The sequence below is a fragment of the Saccopteryx leptura genome, chromosome 10, assembly GCF_036850995.1.
Source record: "Saccopteryx leptura isolate mSacLep1 chromosome 10, mSacLep1_pri_phased_curated, whole genome shotgun sequence".
NCBI lineage: Eukaryota > Metazoa > Chordata > Mammalia > Chiroptera > Emballonuridae > Saccopteryx > Saccopteryx leptura.
This window is the reverse complement of record NC_089512.1, coordinates 26,554,690-26,568,213: the sequence shown is the minus strand read 5'-3', so window position 1 is coordinate 26,568,213 and position 13,524 is coordinate 26,554,690. Positions and strand designations below refer to the sequence as shown.

General features: G+C 44.8%; 1 protein-coding gene across 1 annotated transcript in view; it reads left to right on the top strand.

The window, feature by feature from the left end:
- Window positions 1–4,296: 4,296 nt before the first annotated feature.
- The window catches only part of UBE2E1 (ubiquitin conjugating enzyme E2 E1), an 81,140-nt gene continuing 71,912 nt past the window's right edge, over window positions 4,297–13,524 (top strand). Inside the window, exons 1-3 of the mRNA XM_066351321.1 lie at window positions 4,297–4,445; window positions 5,595–5,779; window positions 9,782–9,832. Coding sequence (XP_066207418.1) covers window positions 5,628–5,779; window positions 9,782–9,832 — 203 coding nt within the window. The 5' untranslated portion in view covers window positions 4,297–4,445; window positions 5,595–5,627. The remainder of the gene's footprint in view (window positions 4,446–5,594; window positions 5,780–9,781; window positions 9,833–13,524) is intronic.

The window sequence follows — 13,524 nt, the reverse complement described above, 5'->3', positions numbered from 1 at the left end:
TCTTGTGATAGCAACATTCAGGATCAATAAAGTCTGACAATGCTTAGAGTCCTTCAAAGGGATCAGTGTTTTTTTACGAAAGCCAATGGGAAAATGACCCAAATTAAAGATAAAAGCCCTACATCTCGTTAGGCTTAGTGGAATTGATCCTTCTTTGGGAACCTTCCTCATCATTTGGTATAAGGAATAAGTTTTTCGGGCAAAGAAACATCGTAAAGTAAAACAAGTGGACCAACATCCACAGTGAGTCCATCCTTTCAGAAAGGCTTTCTAGAAATTCTTTTAAAATTCTAAACATAAGATTTTTTTTTCTTTTGACACAAAAAGGAAATCCTTTCTATCGAGCCATAAGGTAAGTTTAAAAACCTATAATAAAAGAAAGTTTGTTAACTTGCTTGAGAATTTTTGGAGGTCTGAACTTGACCAAAGAGAATGGTCGCTTTTATGAAATATTTGAAGTTTAGAGTAAGCAAGAAGGCGTAAGTAGGAATGCTCAAAAGTGAGACTGGGTCTCTTGCTTTTGAATCTACTGAATCATTTCACCTCCCAGGGATCAGTCAGCACCTTGATCTTCAAGTGCTTCTACTTAAAAGTGCTTGATACTCTAAAGATGGCTTGAAGAAGAGAGCTGGATCACTCTGAGAATCAGGAATAGGAATTAGCAAAAATTGAAGCCCACCTTCTCAAAGCCCACAGTTATCTCATTGTTGCACCCCTTGGGCTTCTGTGACTGGATGAATCTTTTAAATGTAAATTGAACATTTCTATCAAAGCATTCCACGGATCTGGATGCATTTGCTCCCACATGCCTTGATCACCACAGAGCTGGGAAGGGGCTGAGGGCTATTTTTGTGGTATAAGCTTTGGTTTCTTTTGGAGAGTACAGCATCAGAATGTATTATGTATTTAAACTATATCCATAAATATGAAATATATAATAAGGATTATTCTTAGAATGGAGAGAAAGAAACTTCAATAGGGGTTATTAATTGGTCCAAGTAAATGTTATAAAATCAGTGATTCCCTTAACTTTCATTTTTCCACTTTCCCAACTGTCTTGTGTTTGTTTTTTTTTAAAGGTATTAATTTTAGAGGGAGAGAAGTGGGGGCAGAGAGAGAGAAAGAGAGAGAGAGAAAGAGAGAGAGAGAGAGAGAGAAACATTCATCTGTTCCTATATGTGTCCTGATTGAGTATTGAGCCAGCAACCTCTGTGCTTTGGGATGAAACTCTTAACTAGCTGAACCATCTCACCAGGCTGTTTATATGTTATTTTAAATATCAGAGCCCTGTTACATTTAATATATCCTTTTAAATATAATTGAGGCTCCCCTCCCCCATACCCATTCCCCAATATTGCCAGAACTGACAAAATTATTGTGAGCAGCAAGGGCCATAGCTGAAATTTGGTCACCTATATACTGCATGACCTTGGACAAGACATACTGGCTTTCTTTGCCTTAATTTTTTCATCTGTAACATGAGGACTTTGAACTTAAAGATATCTTAGGCCCTTTCTTGTAAAGAAAATATCCTGATTCCTTGACTCTTTCTCCTAGGAAGTTTCTTTTTTCTCCTTCTCCTTCTCTCCATTTATTGACTTTATTTAGAGAGAGGAAGGGAGATAGAAAAATAGTGACTGTTGTTCCACTTATTTATGCATTCATTGATTGATTCTTATATGCACCATGACCAAAGATCAAACCTGCAACCTTGGCATATCCGAATGATGCTCTAAAAAGCTGAACTACCTGGCCAGGGCTCTCCTAGGAGATTTCTTACACTTGTCATCCATTCTAAGTCATAAAGACCTTGTATCCCAACAAAATTCCTAGGAAGTAGGGTCAGGGACGGATAATTAATCACTTACTTTGCATAACAGTTAATAAACTACCTTCATTATAGATACACATTTGATTGTTCTAGCAATTCTGCCAGACAATACAATGCAGATATTCTCATCCTTTAGAGATGAGGAAACTGAGGCTCAGAGAGGTCACCTGAGCTCCTTCAGCCTTGTAGTTAGTAAGTAGAAAAGCTAGAAGTTTGTGAATGAATTTTTATTTTTTTATGACTAAGACAATGAATGAGTCAACTGTATATTTAAAATACTCTGACATAAAGCTTGGTCTTTTAAGAGCAGTGGATTCTTTTCTAAACATTCTGAAGTTTTTATTCCCCCTCAGTAGGTCATTCCCCGACCATAAAGCACTAACCAGGTTTAGAGATAAGAAAAAAGAGTACACAAAAGAGGGCTAGTGTCCTTTCAGATCGATGTTTGGGAAAGCACTTCCCTATGGAGGAGGAGCCCTTCGATTGCATGATTTATTTCCTTAGGGACCAATTCAACCCAGTTATCAATAATGAAACACAAAATGCCATATTCAGTTGTTTTAAAAATATTACCATAGTTAGTATCCAAGCATACCATTTCTGTAAACCAAAATGGAAGAAACATTCACCCACCATCCTAGTCACACCAGCAAATAGAACCTTTTCTTTTCCTGCATTCTTGCCAATCTCATCTTTATACAATAGGATTTTTTACTGGTTGTAATCACAGTGTAGATACCTATTTTCATGTATCAGAAACCTAAATTTTTGTGAGAAAGTCCCAATTTTAATAACTGTCTTTAATCATTTTCTTCATCCTAAGGTTATTTCATGCTTGCTCATTGTTTTCTCTTGAATTTATATCTTTTTTAGCAGAAGTACCAAAGGTATACGGCGTGGTTTTAAGGAGATTGTGTTTTGTTTCCAACAGTGTCCAGCAGGGAATGTCATTATTTTTATATGCTCTATTAGGACTCCTGAAAGTAAACACTATGTCCAGGATCTTTTCAAATTTTCTATGTATTTGAGTCACTGAGGGATAGCTCTGTCTGTAGGCAGTAGGCCAGGGGCTAAAATGATAACCTATAGGTTTTTTTCCCAGCTATTGGACTCCTGGATTCTGACAAGTCCTAGTATACAGGTATTCTGGTGAGGATTGAGCAAGCAGCCTGCACAATTACTTTATGAATCTTCATAAAGTTGGAGTTTTATATTGAGGGATAGAAAGGGTTTAGGGAGGTGGTAAGAACACTTGTTTTCCTGGTTAGTGGATATGCTATATCCTGTGTTGTCCTAAGGTAACTAAAGTTATGGTTGCCATACGAAAGGATGGTCATTTGAGTATCATTTAGAGTGGCCCATGGAAATCTGACTGGGCAGTCTCCTTAATGTACGAATGTGTAGCCTGACACATATCTCTTCAGTTTCCTCAAACTGAAATGACAAATAAACTAAATTGTAATCTGATGGCTTGATCTTTTTTGATGCCTTAATCTTAAAAAATTGGTAAAAATAGTAAACTAAATAAGTAACAATTCAGAAGAATTACCGAGTGACTATTTTTTAAATGATTATTTGAATAGCATTTATATTGTAGCTGAAGAAGGTACAGGAGTCCCTGAAAGTTTTAATTCAATTTCAAAACATCAAACTTTGAGTCTAAAGTAAACTGACAGCAAAGATTCTAAATCCAGTCTAATTCAGTAGTAGAGTTTATTCCCAGTGATTTCTCAGTTTTAAGCCTGTTACACTTTCATTTTACCTGTCACGAAATCCTTTGTACCACTTTTATAAAACACTACCACTTTCTATAAAAAGTGACTGGAAGAAGCTAAAATTGCAAAATTGCACGTGCCTCAGCAGAAAACTCCTAGTTTGGGGTTTTCTCCTAGGAGTGCCTAACCAACCGACCTCCTAAGCAGGTAAACTACCAGAGAGAGAAGGCTAGGAAAACCCTGCTGTGACATTTCTTTTTTCCCCTTATATCGATTACTTTTTAGGAGGAGTTACGCTGCATTCTCTAGTCTAAAGTCCTTGCCACCAGATTACCATTTTTCACCAGTTTGCCACCCCCACCCCCGTTTCCAAAAGCCTTTATTGGAAAGAACTTCCTCTCGTGACCCCCTTATTCCGTACCGTTCCAATCGCTCCCAGCGCCCCCGCCCCTATCTCAGGAAGGCTTCCCCTCTCCAGCCCACGATCCAGGTCCCCAAACCACTTGAGAGAAAATTCACACCCTTCGCCCCCTTCCCCAGCGTCCCGAGGAGGCGCTGGCTGGGGGTGCGAGCGGGGCGCGGGCAGGGCTTCCCGGGGTCCCCTGTGTCCTCTTCGCGCCCCCCCGGAGGTGTGCAGGGGGAGGGGAGCGCGGGTGGGTGGGACCGGGCCGGTGGGGGAGGGGACGAGGGCGAGGAGGAGGAGGAGGAGGAGGAGGAGGAGGAGGAGGAGTGTGTGTGTGCGAGCGTGTGTGGCTGGGGGAAGCCATTGCCTGTTTAATAGTTGCTGTTGCTGCACTTCCGCTTCTCTCCCAGCGAGAGAGAGACACGAGTGGCCAGGCCCAGCCGCAGCCGCAGCACCAGCCGCCGCGGCGGCACGGAGGAGCCAGACACAAAGAGAGGTACGGGGATCCCCCCGCCGCCCGCCGCCCCCCGCCCGTGTCTCCGGGCCTCCGGGACACCCCTCGCCGCCTCCCCCGACCCACGCCGCCCGGGCCGCCGGGCACGGGGCTGGCGAAGGCTGCTGGGGGGAGACTGGGGCCGCGGAGCCCCAGGGGTCCCGGGTCCGCCCGCGGGGGATGGGCAGGGTCCCCGGGCCGCGTGGGGTGCGGGGGCAGCCCGCGTCGGGGGCTGGGGGGGGGCATCGTGGCTCGAACTGTCAGCGCTGCCCGGAGAGCCCCCCACTGGCCGCCCAGGGGGCTGGGAGCAGGGGAGGGGTGGTGGGGGAGCCCCGCGTTCCTCCCGGGGCGGGGGACCTCGGGGATTAACCCCTCCCGGGCTGACGGGCTCATTGTTATTGCTTCGCCGAGGAGGCCGATCACCCCCCTCGCACCCCACCCCCACCAGGGGTGGTGATCGGGCGTGTGCTCGGGACCCCCGCCGCGCCCGCGCAGCCCCGAGCCCGGCTGCCGAGGGCCAGGCCCGCGGGGAGCGGCGTCGAGGCGCCGTGCGGGGGACCGCGGGCCTCGCTGCCCCTGCCCTCCCCCCTCCGCCGGCGTGTCCCTTCCCCCACCGGGGCAACCGCTCCCAGCCTCCGTCCCCCCGTCTCGGCTTCCTCTCCTACTCCCCTCCGCCCCTCCGCTCTGCCCGACCTGGCCGAACTCTGCTCCGGGCCCCCGCAGGCTCGCCCCGGCCCCCCGCCCCCCGCGACCCCCGGGAAGCCGACACAAACAGCCCGGGGGCCGGCCGAGCGGCCGGGACCTTCCCTCCGTGCCCGCCGAGGCGCCCGCGCCCCAGCCCTGCACTCCTCCGCCCGCCCGGCTTCTGCCCTCCCAGCCCCGAGGGGAGCCCCGGGGGGGGGGGGGCGAGGGAGAAACCGCACGCTTTGCTCCTGACCGTTTTCCCACCGTGTCTCCTGTTTGGGACCAAAAATAAACAAGCCGTGTCCCAATTTGCAGAAGCCTTAATGGGCCTGAAGACTTTGAGCAGCGAGTGGAGGGCGGTGGGCGGCTGGGTGCACCCTTGACCCAAACCCTCCTGACAGCACCCGCGTTCCTTATTTACACTGGCTGCAGCGTTGTGTTTTTCTGTTTTGTTTCCTTCCCCTGCAGGGGCTGTTTGCGGGGTGGGGTGGGGGGTTCGCTATGTCGGATGACGATTCGAGGGCCAGCACCAGCTCTTCCTCATCTTCGTCCTCCAACCAGCAAACCGAGAAAGAAACAAACACTCCCAAGAAGAAGGAGAGTAAAGTCAGCATGAGCAAAAACTCCAAACTCCTCTCCACCAGCGCCAAGAGGTACCGTCCTCCCCTCCCCGCCCCCCTACAGGTTCCTATTTCCCGGAGCTGTCTGTCCCTTGCTGCATTTGGTCTACCTCCCAAAGAGGGTCGACTTAAATGCTCCTCCTGATTTATGTGTTCTCAAAAATGAAAGAAGGGGCCTTTGGAAGCCCTCATTATTTTTTCTCTATTGCTTTTTGTTTGTTTTAAATCATTGTCCACCTGCAGCTGTTCCATCTTGGCCTCTCTCCTTGCTGATGTTTGTAAGAATCCTCATTACTTCTGTAACTGACTTCCCAAACTGATTTCAAATTACTTGTTGTATTAATCACTAATCTGTGACTCCCCCCCTCCCAAACTGTCATCGCATTTAATCAATAATACCTGTCCTGACCATGCTACCAAAATTAATTCTTTTACCATCTTAACATCCTCCTCACCTGTTGCACATATGATCTTTTTTTGAATAGAGCTTTCCCCCACAAATTGCATAAGGAATAAATAACATATTAGTGGGGTAAAAAAATTAATAGGTGGAGACAGAAGTGTTTTAGATGGACTTTAAAAGGATTTTTCTGATTTGGAGAGTTGAGGCAAATGAATGAATCAATACATGATGTAAAATGGTAATTTTAGGTTATTTGGAGGATTCTCTTTTGTTCTGTTTAAGAAATTCAGTTTACTAAGTTTTAGGGAGACTTAACAATTTTATGCTATTTTCTCTTGTGCTGTTAAATGTGGGTTTTTTTCCTTGAAGTTAAATTCAAATGGTGGCTCTTTTTCTTTACTCTTTTTCCTCTTACGTTTCTCTGGAAGATGCTACTTTTTACCTCCATCATCATTCAGTAATATCCTCGGATTCCTCTGCCCCTTAAAAGAAGCTATATAGCAGATTCCTGGGAACCCCCATACGTTTCATAAATCCTTACTGTTCTCAGTTGGACAGTCATTAAACTTTAAGGTAGCAAAACCCAAAGATAGTAAGGAATCCAAATAGTGGATTAGATAGGGATATCTTTCTTAAAAGAATGTGAAAATAAAATGGAACATGAGGCTTTAGATCTCTCCACTGAGTAGTGAACCTGGAACTTGGAGTTTGAAAGTTTGTTCTGTTCTCTTCCCTGACTTGAAATTTGAAGTATTGGTCAACTTCTTTGGTAACCTAACCTTGGGCAGATGAAGGAGTGACTTGAGCTTATTTAAATAGTGTACAGGTTTAGAATTAAGTGGCAAGATGCCTTGGCAAGGTTTTTCGCACTTTCAGAGGGGTTGTTTTGATCGGATCTCTGCTTCCCAGGAGTCCTAACCAGCCCTCATTGATGAGCTCTGTTGTCCCAGAACCTGGCATCTACTGTGGCTACTTTGGATAGGGCCTTACTTAATCTCCCCTTTCCCCCACCACCCTCTTAGGATCTGGGCTCCTAGATCCACACTGGAGCTGCTTTTGGCCTGACTTGACAAAGACAGGATATTTGCTTTAGGTCATTAGTATTTTTATATTTTACTGGCTATCCCTGCTGTATGTGTATATAATTTGTCCATTTACGCTAAGGGAGGTAACAACATATTTGGAAATGTCTGGGAAAGAAATAGTAGGTGTGAAAAAAAAAAAAAGACTAGAAAGCTACAAACAGTAATTTTACCTATAAGGGTAACATTGGTGTTAGCTCTCTGGATATCTTGCTAAAAGACTAGCTGTCAAGTGTTAAAGCAGAGCTAAGGTTGATAGTAAAGGTAAAAAATGGAGAGGGACAGTGTATCCAGGAAAGAATAAGGGAAAATTGATGTTGGTGTGACCCTATAGAAGCAACTGTGAAATAGATTTATTTGGAAGGCAGGTGTTACCCATAGAATTAATTGGAAGGAGCATTGTATACAAGGAGATAGATTGAAAAAGAAGCCTGAGTTGGCTGACAGGTTACTTAACTGCATATTGGAAAGTGCTTTCTAGGCCATAGGTAGAGGAAATCCTTCATTGAGAGTGGTCTGGACAGGGATTACTCTGGAACATATGAATGTGTTACTCTTGCTGCAAATCTTTTGCCATTATTCTGGAAATGTGCAAATGTTTCTTATAGAGATAAGTGGATAAAGCTGTCTGGTATTACACTTTTTAGATATTAAAGAAGCAGCAACTACCTTTTCATGACTTTTGTAATAGAGGTTGAGTTGACAAGTAGAAATAAAGTCAGTATGTATTTCTAATACAAGTTATGCTCAGAGGGAGGATATTTTTTCCTGTCTACATTAGGTGTTAACTTACAGTCATTCTAATAGAAATGCAAGTAAAGAATCAGGAAATCAGGGTTCCAGACTTTTATAGTCTAATGTGCAGTAATGATCCGAACAGCAGGGATCAAAATATCTCAGAACTGAAATGCTCATTGGTTGTAGTAGAATTGAGCAGGACACAGATAAATGGATGTCATAGGATGTGAACAGATTTGCAGGGGGCAGGAAATGTTCTCCAGTAGGAAGGTTTAAAGAACTTTACCAATCACCACCTTTAAATTCTCTTAACAGATGGAAAAAACAGTGCCTTCTAAAACCTATTCCCAATCGCTTCCAGCTAGCCTATCTTCCTACCCTCAGAAAACCTTTGGAAAGAGAAAAGCGTCCATTGTGATTCAGCTTGTCTTCAGAGAGAGAGAGAGAGAGAGAGAGAGAGAGAGAGAGAGAGAGAGAGAGTGTGTGTGTGTGTGTGTGTGTGTGTGTTTTGTGTGTTTTCTTTTTCCACTGTGCTGCCTCGGTGAGATTTTTAAGTTTAACCATAGCCCAGTAGGGCTTTAGATGAGAGCAACAGAAAAAGTTATCAAAAAGAAGGCACCATTTCGAAGGTGGAAGAGGTTTAAAGGCCTCAAACTTTGTTGTCTTAATTGATGCTCTAAGCACCTAGGTAAGCAGAAGACAAAGGCCAGGGCTTGGTGTGAACGGCCCGGTGGCGTCGGCTAGAGTGGGGGATGGAGCTCTTTGTGAAGTCGTGGGTTGGTGCAGAGAGAGAGAAGCCTGGGGGAGCCCCTGGTTCTGTGCGCAGTGTGGCGTGGAGGAGGAAGGGGGCTGGCCCACGGGAAGTTAAAGGACGTCCGGGGAAAATGTCCGGGAAGGTGGGCCGAGGGTCCGAGCGGGCGTGCGGGCCGAAGGCCGGGCCGGGTGCACCTGTGCGGGCCACAGGCCGGCTCCTGGAGCCCGGCCTCGGTGGCGGGGCGGGCGGGGTGCTAGCCTCACCCGCGCGGCGTGGGGCGGGAGGTGCCAGGGCGCCCTGGGGGGCGAGCTGGGGGGTCGCCGGGACCCCCGTGCGGCTTTCCCCACCCCCGGCCCGCAACTTCGCCGGCGCGGCGGGAGCCGTCGGGCGCGCGCGGGGTGGGGGCGGGGCGGCCCGCCGGACGGGTCCTCCTGCGGCCTGTGCCACCCCGCACCCCGCGTCGGCGGGCAGGTCACTTAGGGCCTGCGGGACCTCGAGGGGCCTCGCGGGGCCTCGCGGGGAGCGGCCATGTTGGCATCGTCACCGAGGACGCGGGCGGCCCTGCGGAGGGTGGGCGTGAGGGCGGCCCTGGTGCCAGGGGTGCCCCGGGCGGCCCCGAGGGGTGGGGCGGAGCTGATGGGGCGCGTCCCCAGCTGGTGGCTCTCATTGCTCCGTCCAGGAGGTGCCGGGGAAGGTGAGTGTGTCCTGACACTCAGAAAAATGGTCCGCAGGGCAGCTTTTAAATTGTTTCCTTAAGAGAAAACACCAAGAAATGGCACTGCGTTAGTGTGCGAGGTCAGATTCGAACCCAGACATTGTAGATGATAACGAGAGACCCTGGCCTGCCATCTTGCTGCCTGGGCAAAAAAAAAAAAGTTTTTTTCCTAAATGACGGACCTGAAGTTTTGGTGTGTAGTTTCATCTTCCGTTAGTAGAATCCAGCTCTGATGGCAGGAGGTTAGGTTTATCTGCCAGAGCAATACAGAACAACAGGTGGGAGGCTACCAACGCCTAAATGTTTCTTGTGTTTTTCTCTCCCTCACTCCCCCGGTCTCCAGGATTCAGAAGGAACTGGCAGATATCACTTTAGACCCACCACCTAACTGCAGGTGAGCTGCCTTTCAAATTTGTTTCTTTCAGAAATTCTTCTAATCTTTGTCCTGTTTTATTTATTTTTTATTATTATTACAAGCTTTTGATTTTGTTCTCTGGTTAATGCTTGTTTTGGTGCTAACATCAGGTAACAGCTGAAATTTATTAACCTGAGTATAACGTTTTGATGAGCCTCTGACAATCTCAGTATTACGTTAAAGAGAAGTGATAGATTTATTTGGTGTGGACACTTTTACATATATGAAACAAAATTGTAAAGTGATTTTTAAAAGATGCACGTTTGCCTAATTTTGGATCTTTTATGTATCATTAAGGTTGATGCTCAGGTACATTTTGGCTTTGCTGTCTTAATCTGTTAAAGCCCTGTAGTAAGAGAGCATAGTGTTAAATCAAACACGGGCTCCTCATATATATAAATTTTGTGTTGGGCTTTTGGCAGATTAATTAGAAAATAATTTGTGGCTTTGATAAAAAGCTTTTAAATTATTTTATACATTCAGACTCTTCCATTAAGGTGTTTTTCCTGGAAATTGCTTTACTCGGACTGTATATAATATGTGTATAGTACATGTGCGTGTTTCAGTTTCAAAATAGTTTACTACTAGTATTTTCAAAGGGTTGTTGATCACTTTATTTAGAATAACCATTTCGTTATTTAGAATAACCATTTCGTTATTTGCTGTTGCATCGGGATGAAAACTTTGATGACTTTACTAAGTCAACAGTGAAGCAAGCAAAGACTTGTTATACTAGAGCCATTTACTTAAGGGAGATTGATTGTTCAGTTCTGTTACTCCAGTTGTTTAAAATTAAGTATACATTTAACTTCATTCTCAGTTCCCATGATTGGCATTGGATGGGATGTGAGGTTTCAGAAATACGCTAAACTTAGAGATAGGGCTAGAAGAAGTTACCAACAAGAAAATACATTGGCCATTCACAGAATTTAAGTCAAGTTTGTGGAAATACTGAGGTCGAAAAGCTAAATGAAATACTTCGCTTATTAACAAACACTGAATCTTCTAAACTAGGGGTAATGGATCAAATGGAAACTTGAATATTGCCATTTTGGTTACGTATGTTGTTAATGTTGGTCAGGTGTGGGATGTTCTTTGGTATAACTTTGTTGTGTTTTGTACGGAAAATAATTTCCAGTTCAAAATGCTCTTAAACTAGAGTTTGTAACTGAACCACTCAGTCCTTCTCGAGGATTTCCTTTCCTGGCTATTCAGAATCTTTTCAGGCTGTTGAAGTGGAGAAATGGGTAAGGCTAGGACTGTGATATCTTCTTTTTTAAATTTATTGGAGCTGTTCAGATGGAAGCCTTTACCTTCCATGGTTGGTTATGTTGAATTCGTGGGCACTCCCAATGGGAGGTCTGCGCTCTGTAGTTATTACCCGTTTGGTATCGTGTCTTCCATGTGTCTCTGCTGAATTCAGGGAACTGTAGCTGATTTCAAGCAGGTTATACAGATTTTAAAGCATGATTTCAGAACTAGCAACATTTATCAGAATGTGTTATGGCTTTCTTGCAAGTAAGTGTAGTCAAATTTAAAAATTATAACTAATTTAATGGTTTTAATGGCATTAATTACTTTAAAAAATAGGATAAGTAGGCTTTAATGTCACACCATTTTAGCTGAGCCGCTGTGTGAGAGATTTGTGCTGCTGCACATGTAGAACTTTTTTCCTCGGAGAACCCTCCTTATTGCCTTTTTCAAGGTGAAACCTTTAAATGTTACCTGTGGTTAGGCGAAGCACCAAACTGGATGGTTATTGAGTGGTTGGTGGTGGGGAGATAAACTTCAACCTATTTACACATTAAAAACAATCTCTTTGATTTCAAAGAAAACATTAGGCATCTCTGTTTTGCAAGAGAATGTATATTGTGTTGACTTGACAAGGTAAAGACGGCTGTTTTTGTGAAGACATTGTTAGGAGGGCTGTTTAATACGGATTACAATTTCTACTTTTGGTTGGTTTACTTACCGTACTTCCCCAGGTATAAGACAATCCCATATATAAGACACACCTTAATTTTGGGGCCTGAAATTTGAAAAAAAATGTATTACACGGAGCTATTGAACTCAAGTTTTATCCATCATAAAATCCATATAACTCCTCATCACTGTCAAAACTCCCATCCATTAGCTTGCCGTCATCTGTGATGATGAGTCACAGTCTTCAACAATGAGTGCAAAAACAAGCGCGGAAAAAGTGGGAAATGCAAGTAAAAAAAAATCTACAACCACTGTATAAGATGCAGCCAGTTTTTAGACCCCACATTTTTTGGGGGGGGGGAGTGTGTCTTATTCATGAGGAAATATGGTACTAGTGTTGACTGATTTAATGCTGTGCAGTAGTACAAATATTCAGCTTACCTAAATGAGTTTGGTTTAATGTTGGTACTTTATGGGATTGAGTTATTTAATATTTTTTTTTTTTTTTTTTTTCTTTTTTCATTTTTCTGAAGCTTGGAAACAGGGAGAGACAGTCAGACAGACTCCCGCATGCGCCCGACCGGGATCCACCCGGCACGCCCACCAGGGGCGACGCTCTGCCCACCAGGGGGCGATGCTCTGCCCATCCTGGGCATCGCCATGTTGCGACCAGAGCCACTCTAGCGCCTGAGGCAGAGGCCACAGAGCCATCCCCAGCGCCCGGGCCATCTTTGCTCCAATGGAGCCTTGGCTGCGGGAGGGGAAGAGAGAGACAGAGGAAAGCGCGGCGGAGGGGTGGAGAAGCAAATGGGCGCTTCTCCTGTGTGCCCTGGCCGGGAATCGAACCCGGGTCCTCCGCACGCTAGGCCGACGCTCTACCGCTGAGCCAACCGGCCAGGGCTTATTTAATATTTTAATGTACATTATTGTTGGAGATGGAAATGGATAATTTAGCGTAGGGATACTTTTTGATGTTTGCTTCCAATAAAAATGTATGAATTAAATAATACATTGAATACATGCATTTTTTATAACTTTTTATTTATTTTTTAAATTATTTTTTGGTGACACAGAAAGAGAGAGGGACAGATAGGGACAGACAGACAGAAAGGGAGAGAGATGAGAAGCATCAATTCTTTGTTGCAGCACCTTAGTTCTTTTTTTTTCCTTTTGATAGAGACAGAGAGAGTCAGAGAGAGGGACAGATAGGGACAAACAGGAAGGGAGAGAGATGAGAAGCATCAACTCTTCGTTGTGGCACCTTAGTTCATTGATTGCTCTCTCATATGTGCCCTGACCAGGGGTTCACAGCAGACGGAGTGATCCCTTGCTCAAGCCAGCAACTTTGGGCTCAGGCTGGTGAGCCTTGCTCAAACCAAATGAGCCCGCGCACAAGCTGATGACCTCGGGGTTTCGAACCTGGGTCCTCCGCATCCCAGTCCAATGCTGTATCCACTGTGCCATCGCCTGGTCAGGCTTTTTTATAACTTTTTAAATGTTACTCAGTGTGAGAATTTGATAGCTTGGTCTTTATGAAATTATAAATTCATCAACTGTAAATTATATTTTGAATATGTTAAATTGGCTTTCAAGTAATGTACCTTGCGTTTTAACTCTTTGTAGGACTGCCTTTTTTCAATCAGTATTCAGTGTGTAGTTTCAAATTTAAACATATTTCTTTACTAAAATAATAGCAGTTGCAACCAGTGTAACCCTTATAAATTTAGTTAAAAGCAACAACAATAAAA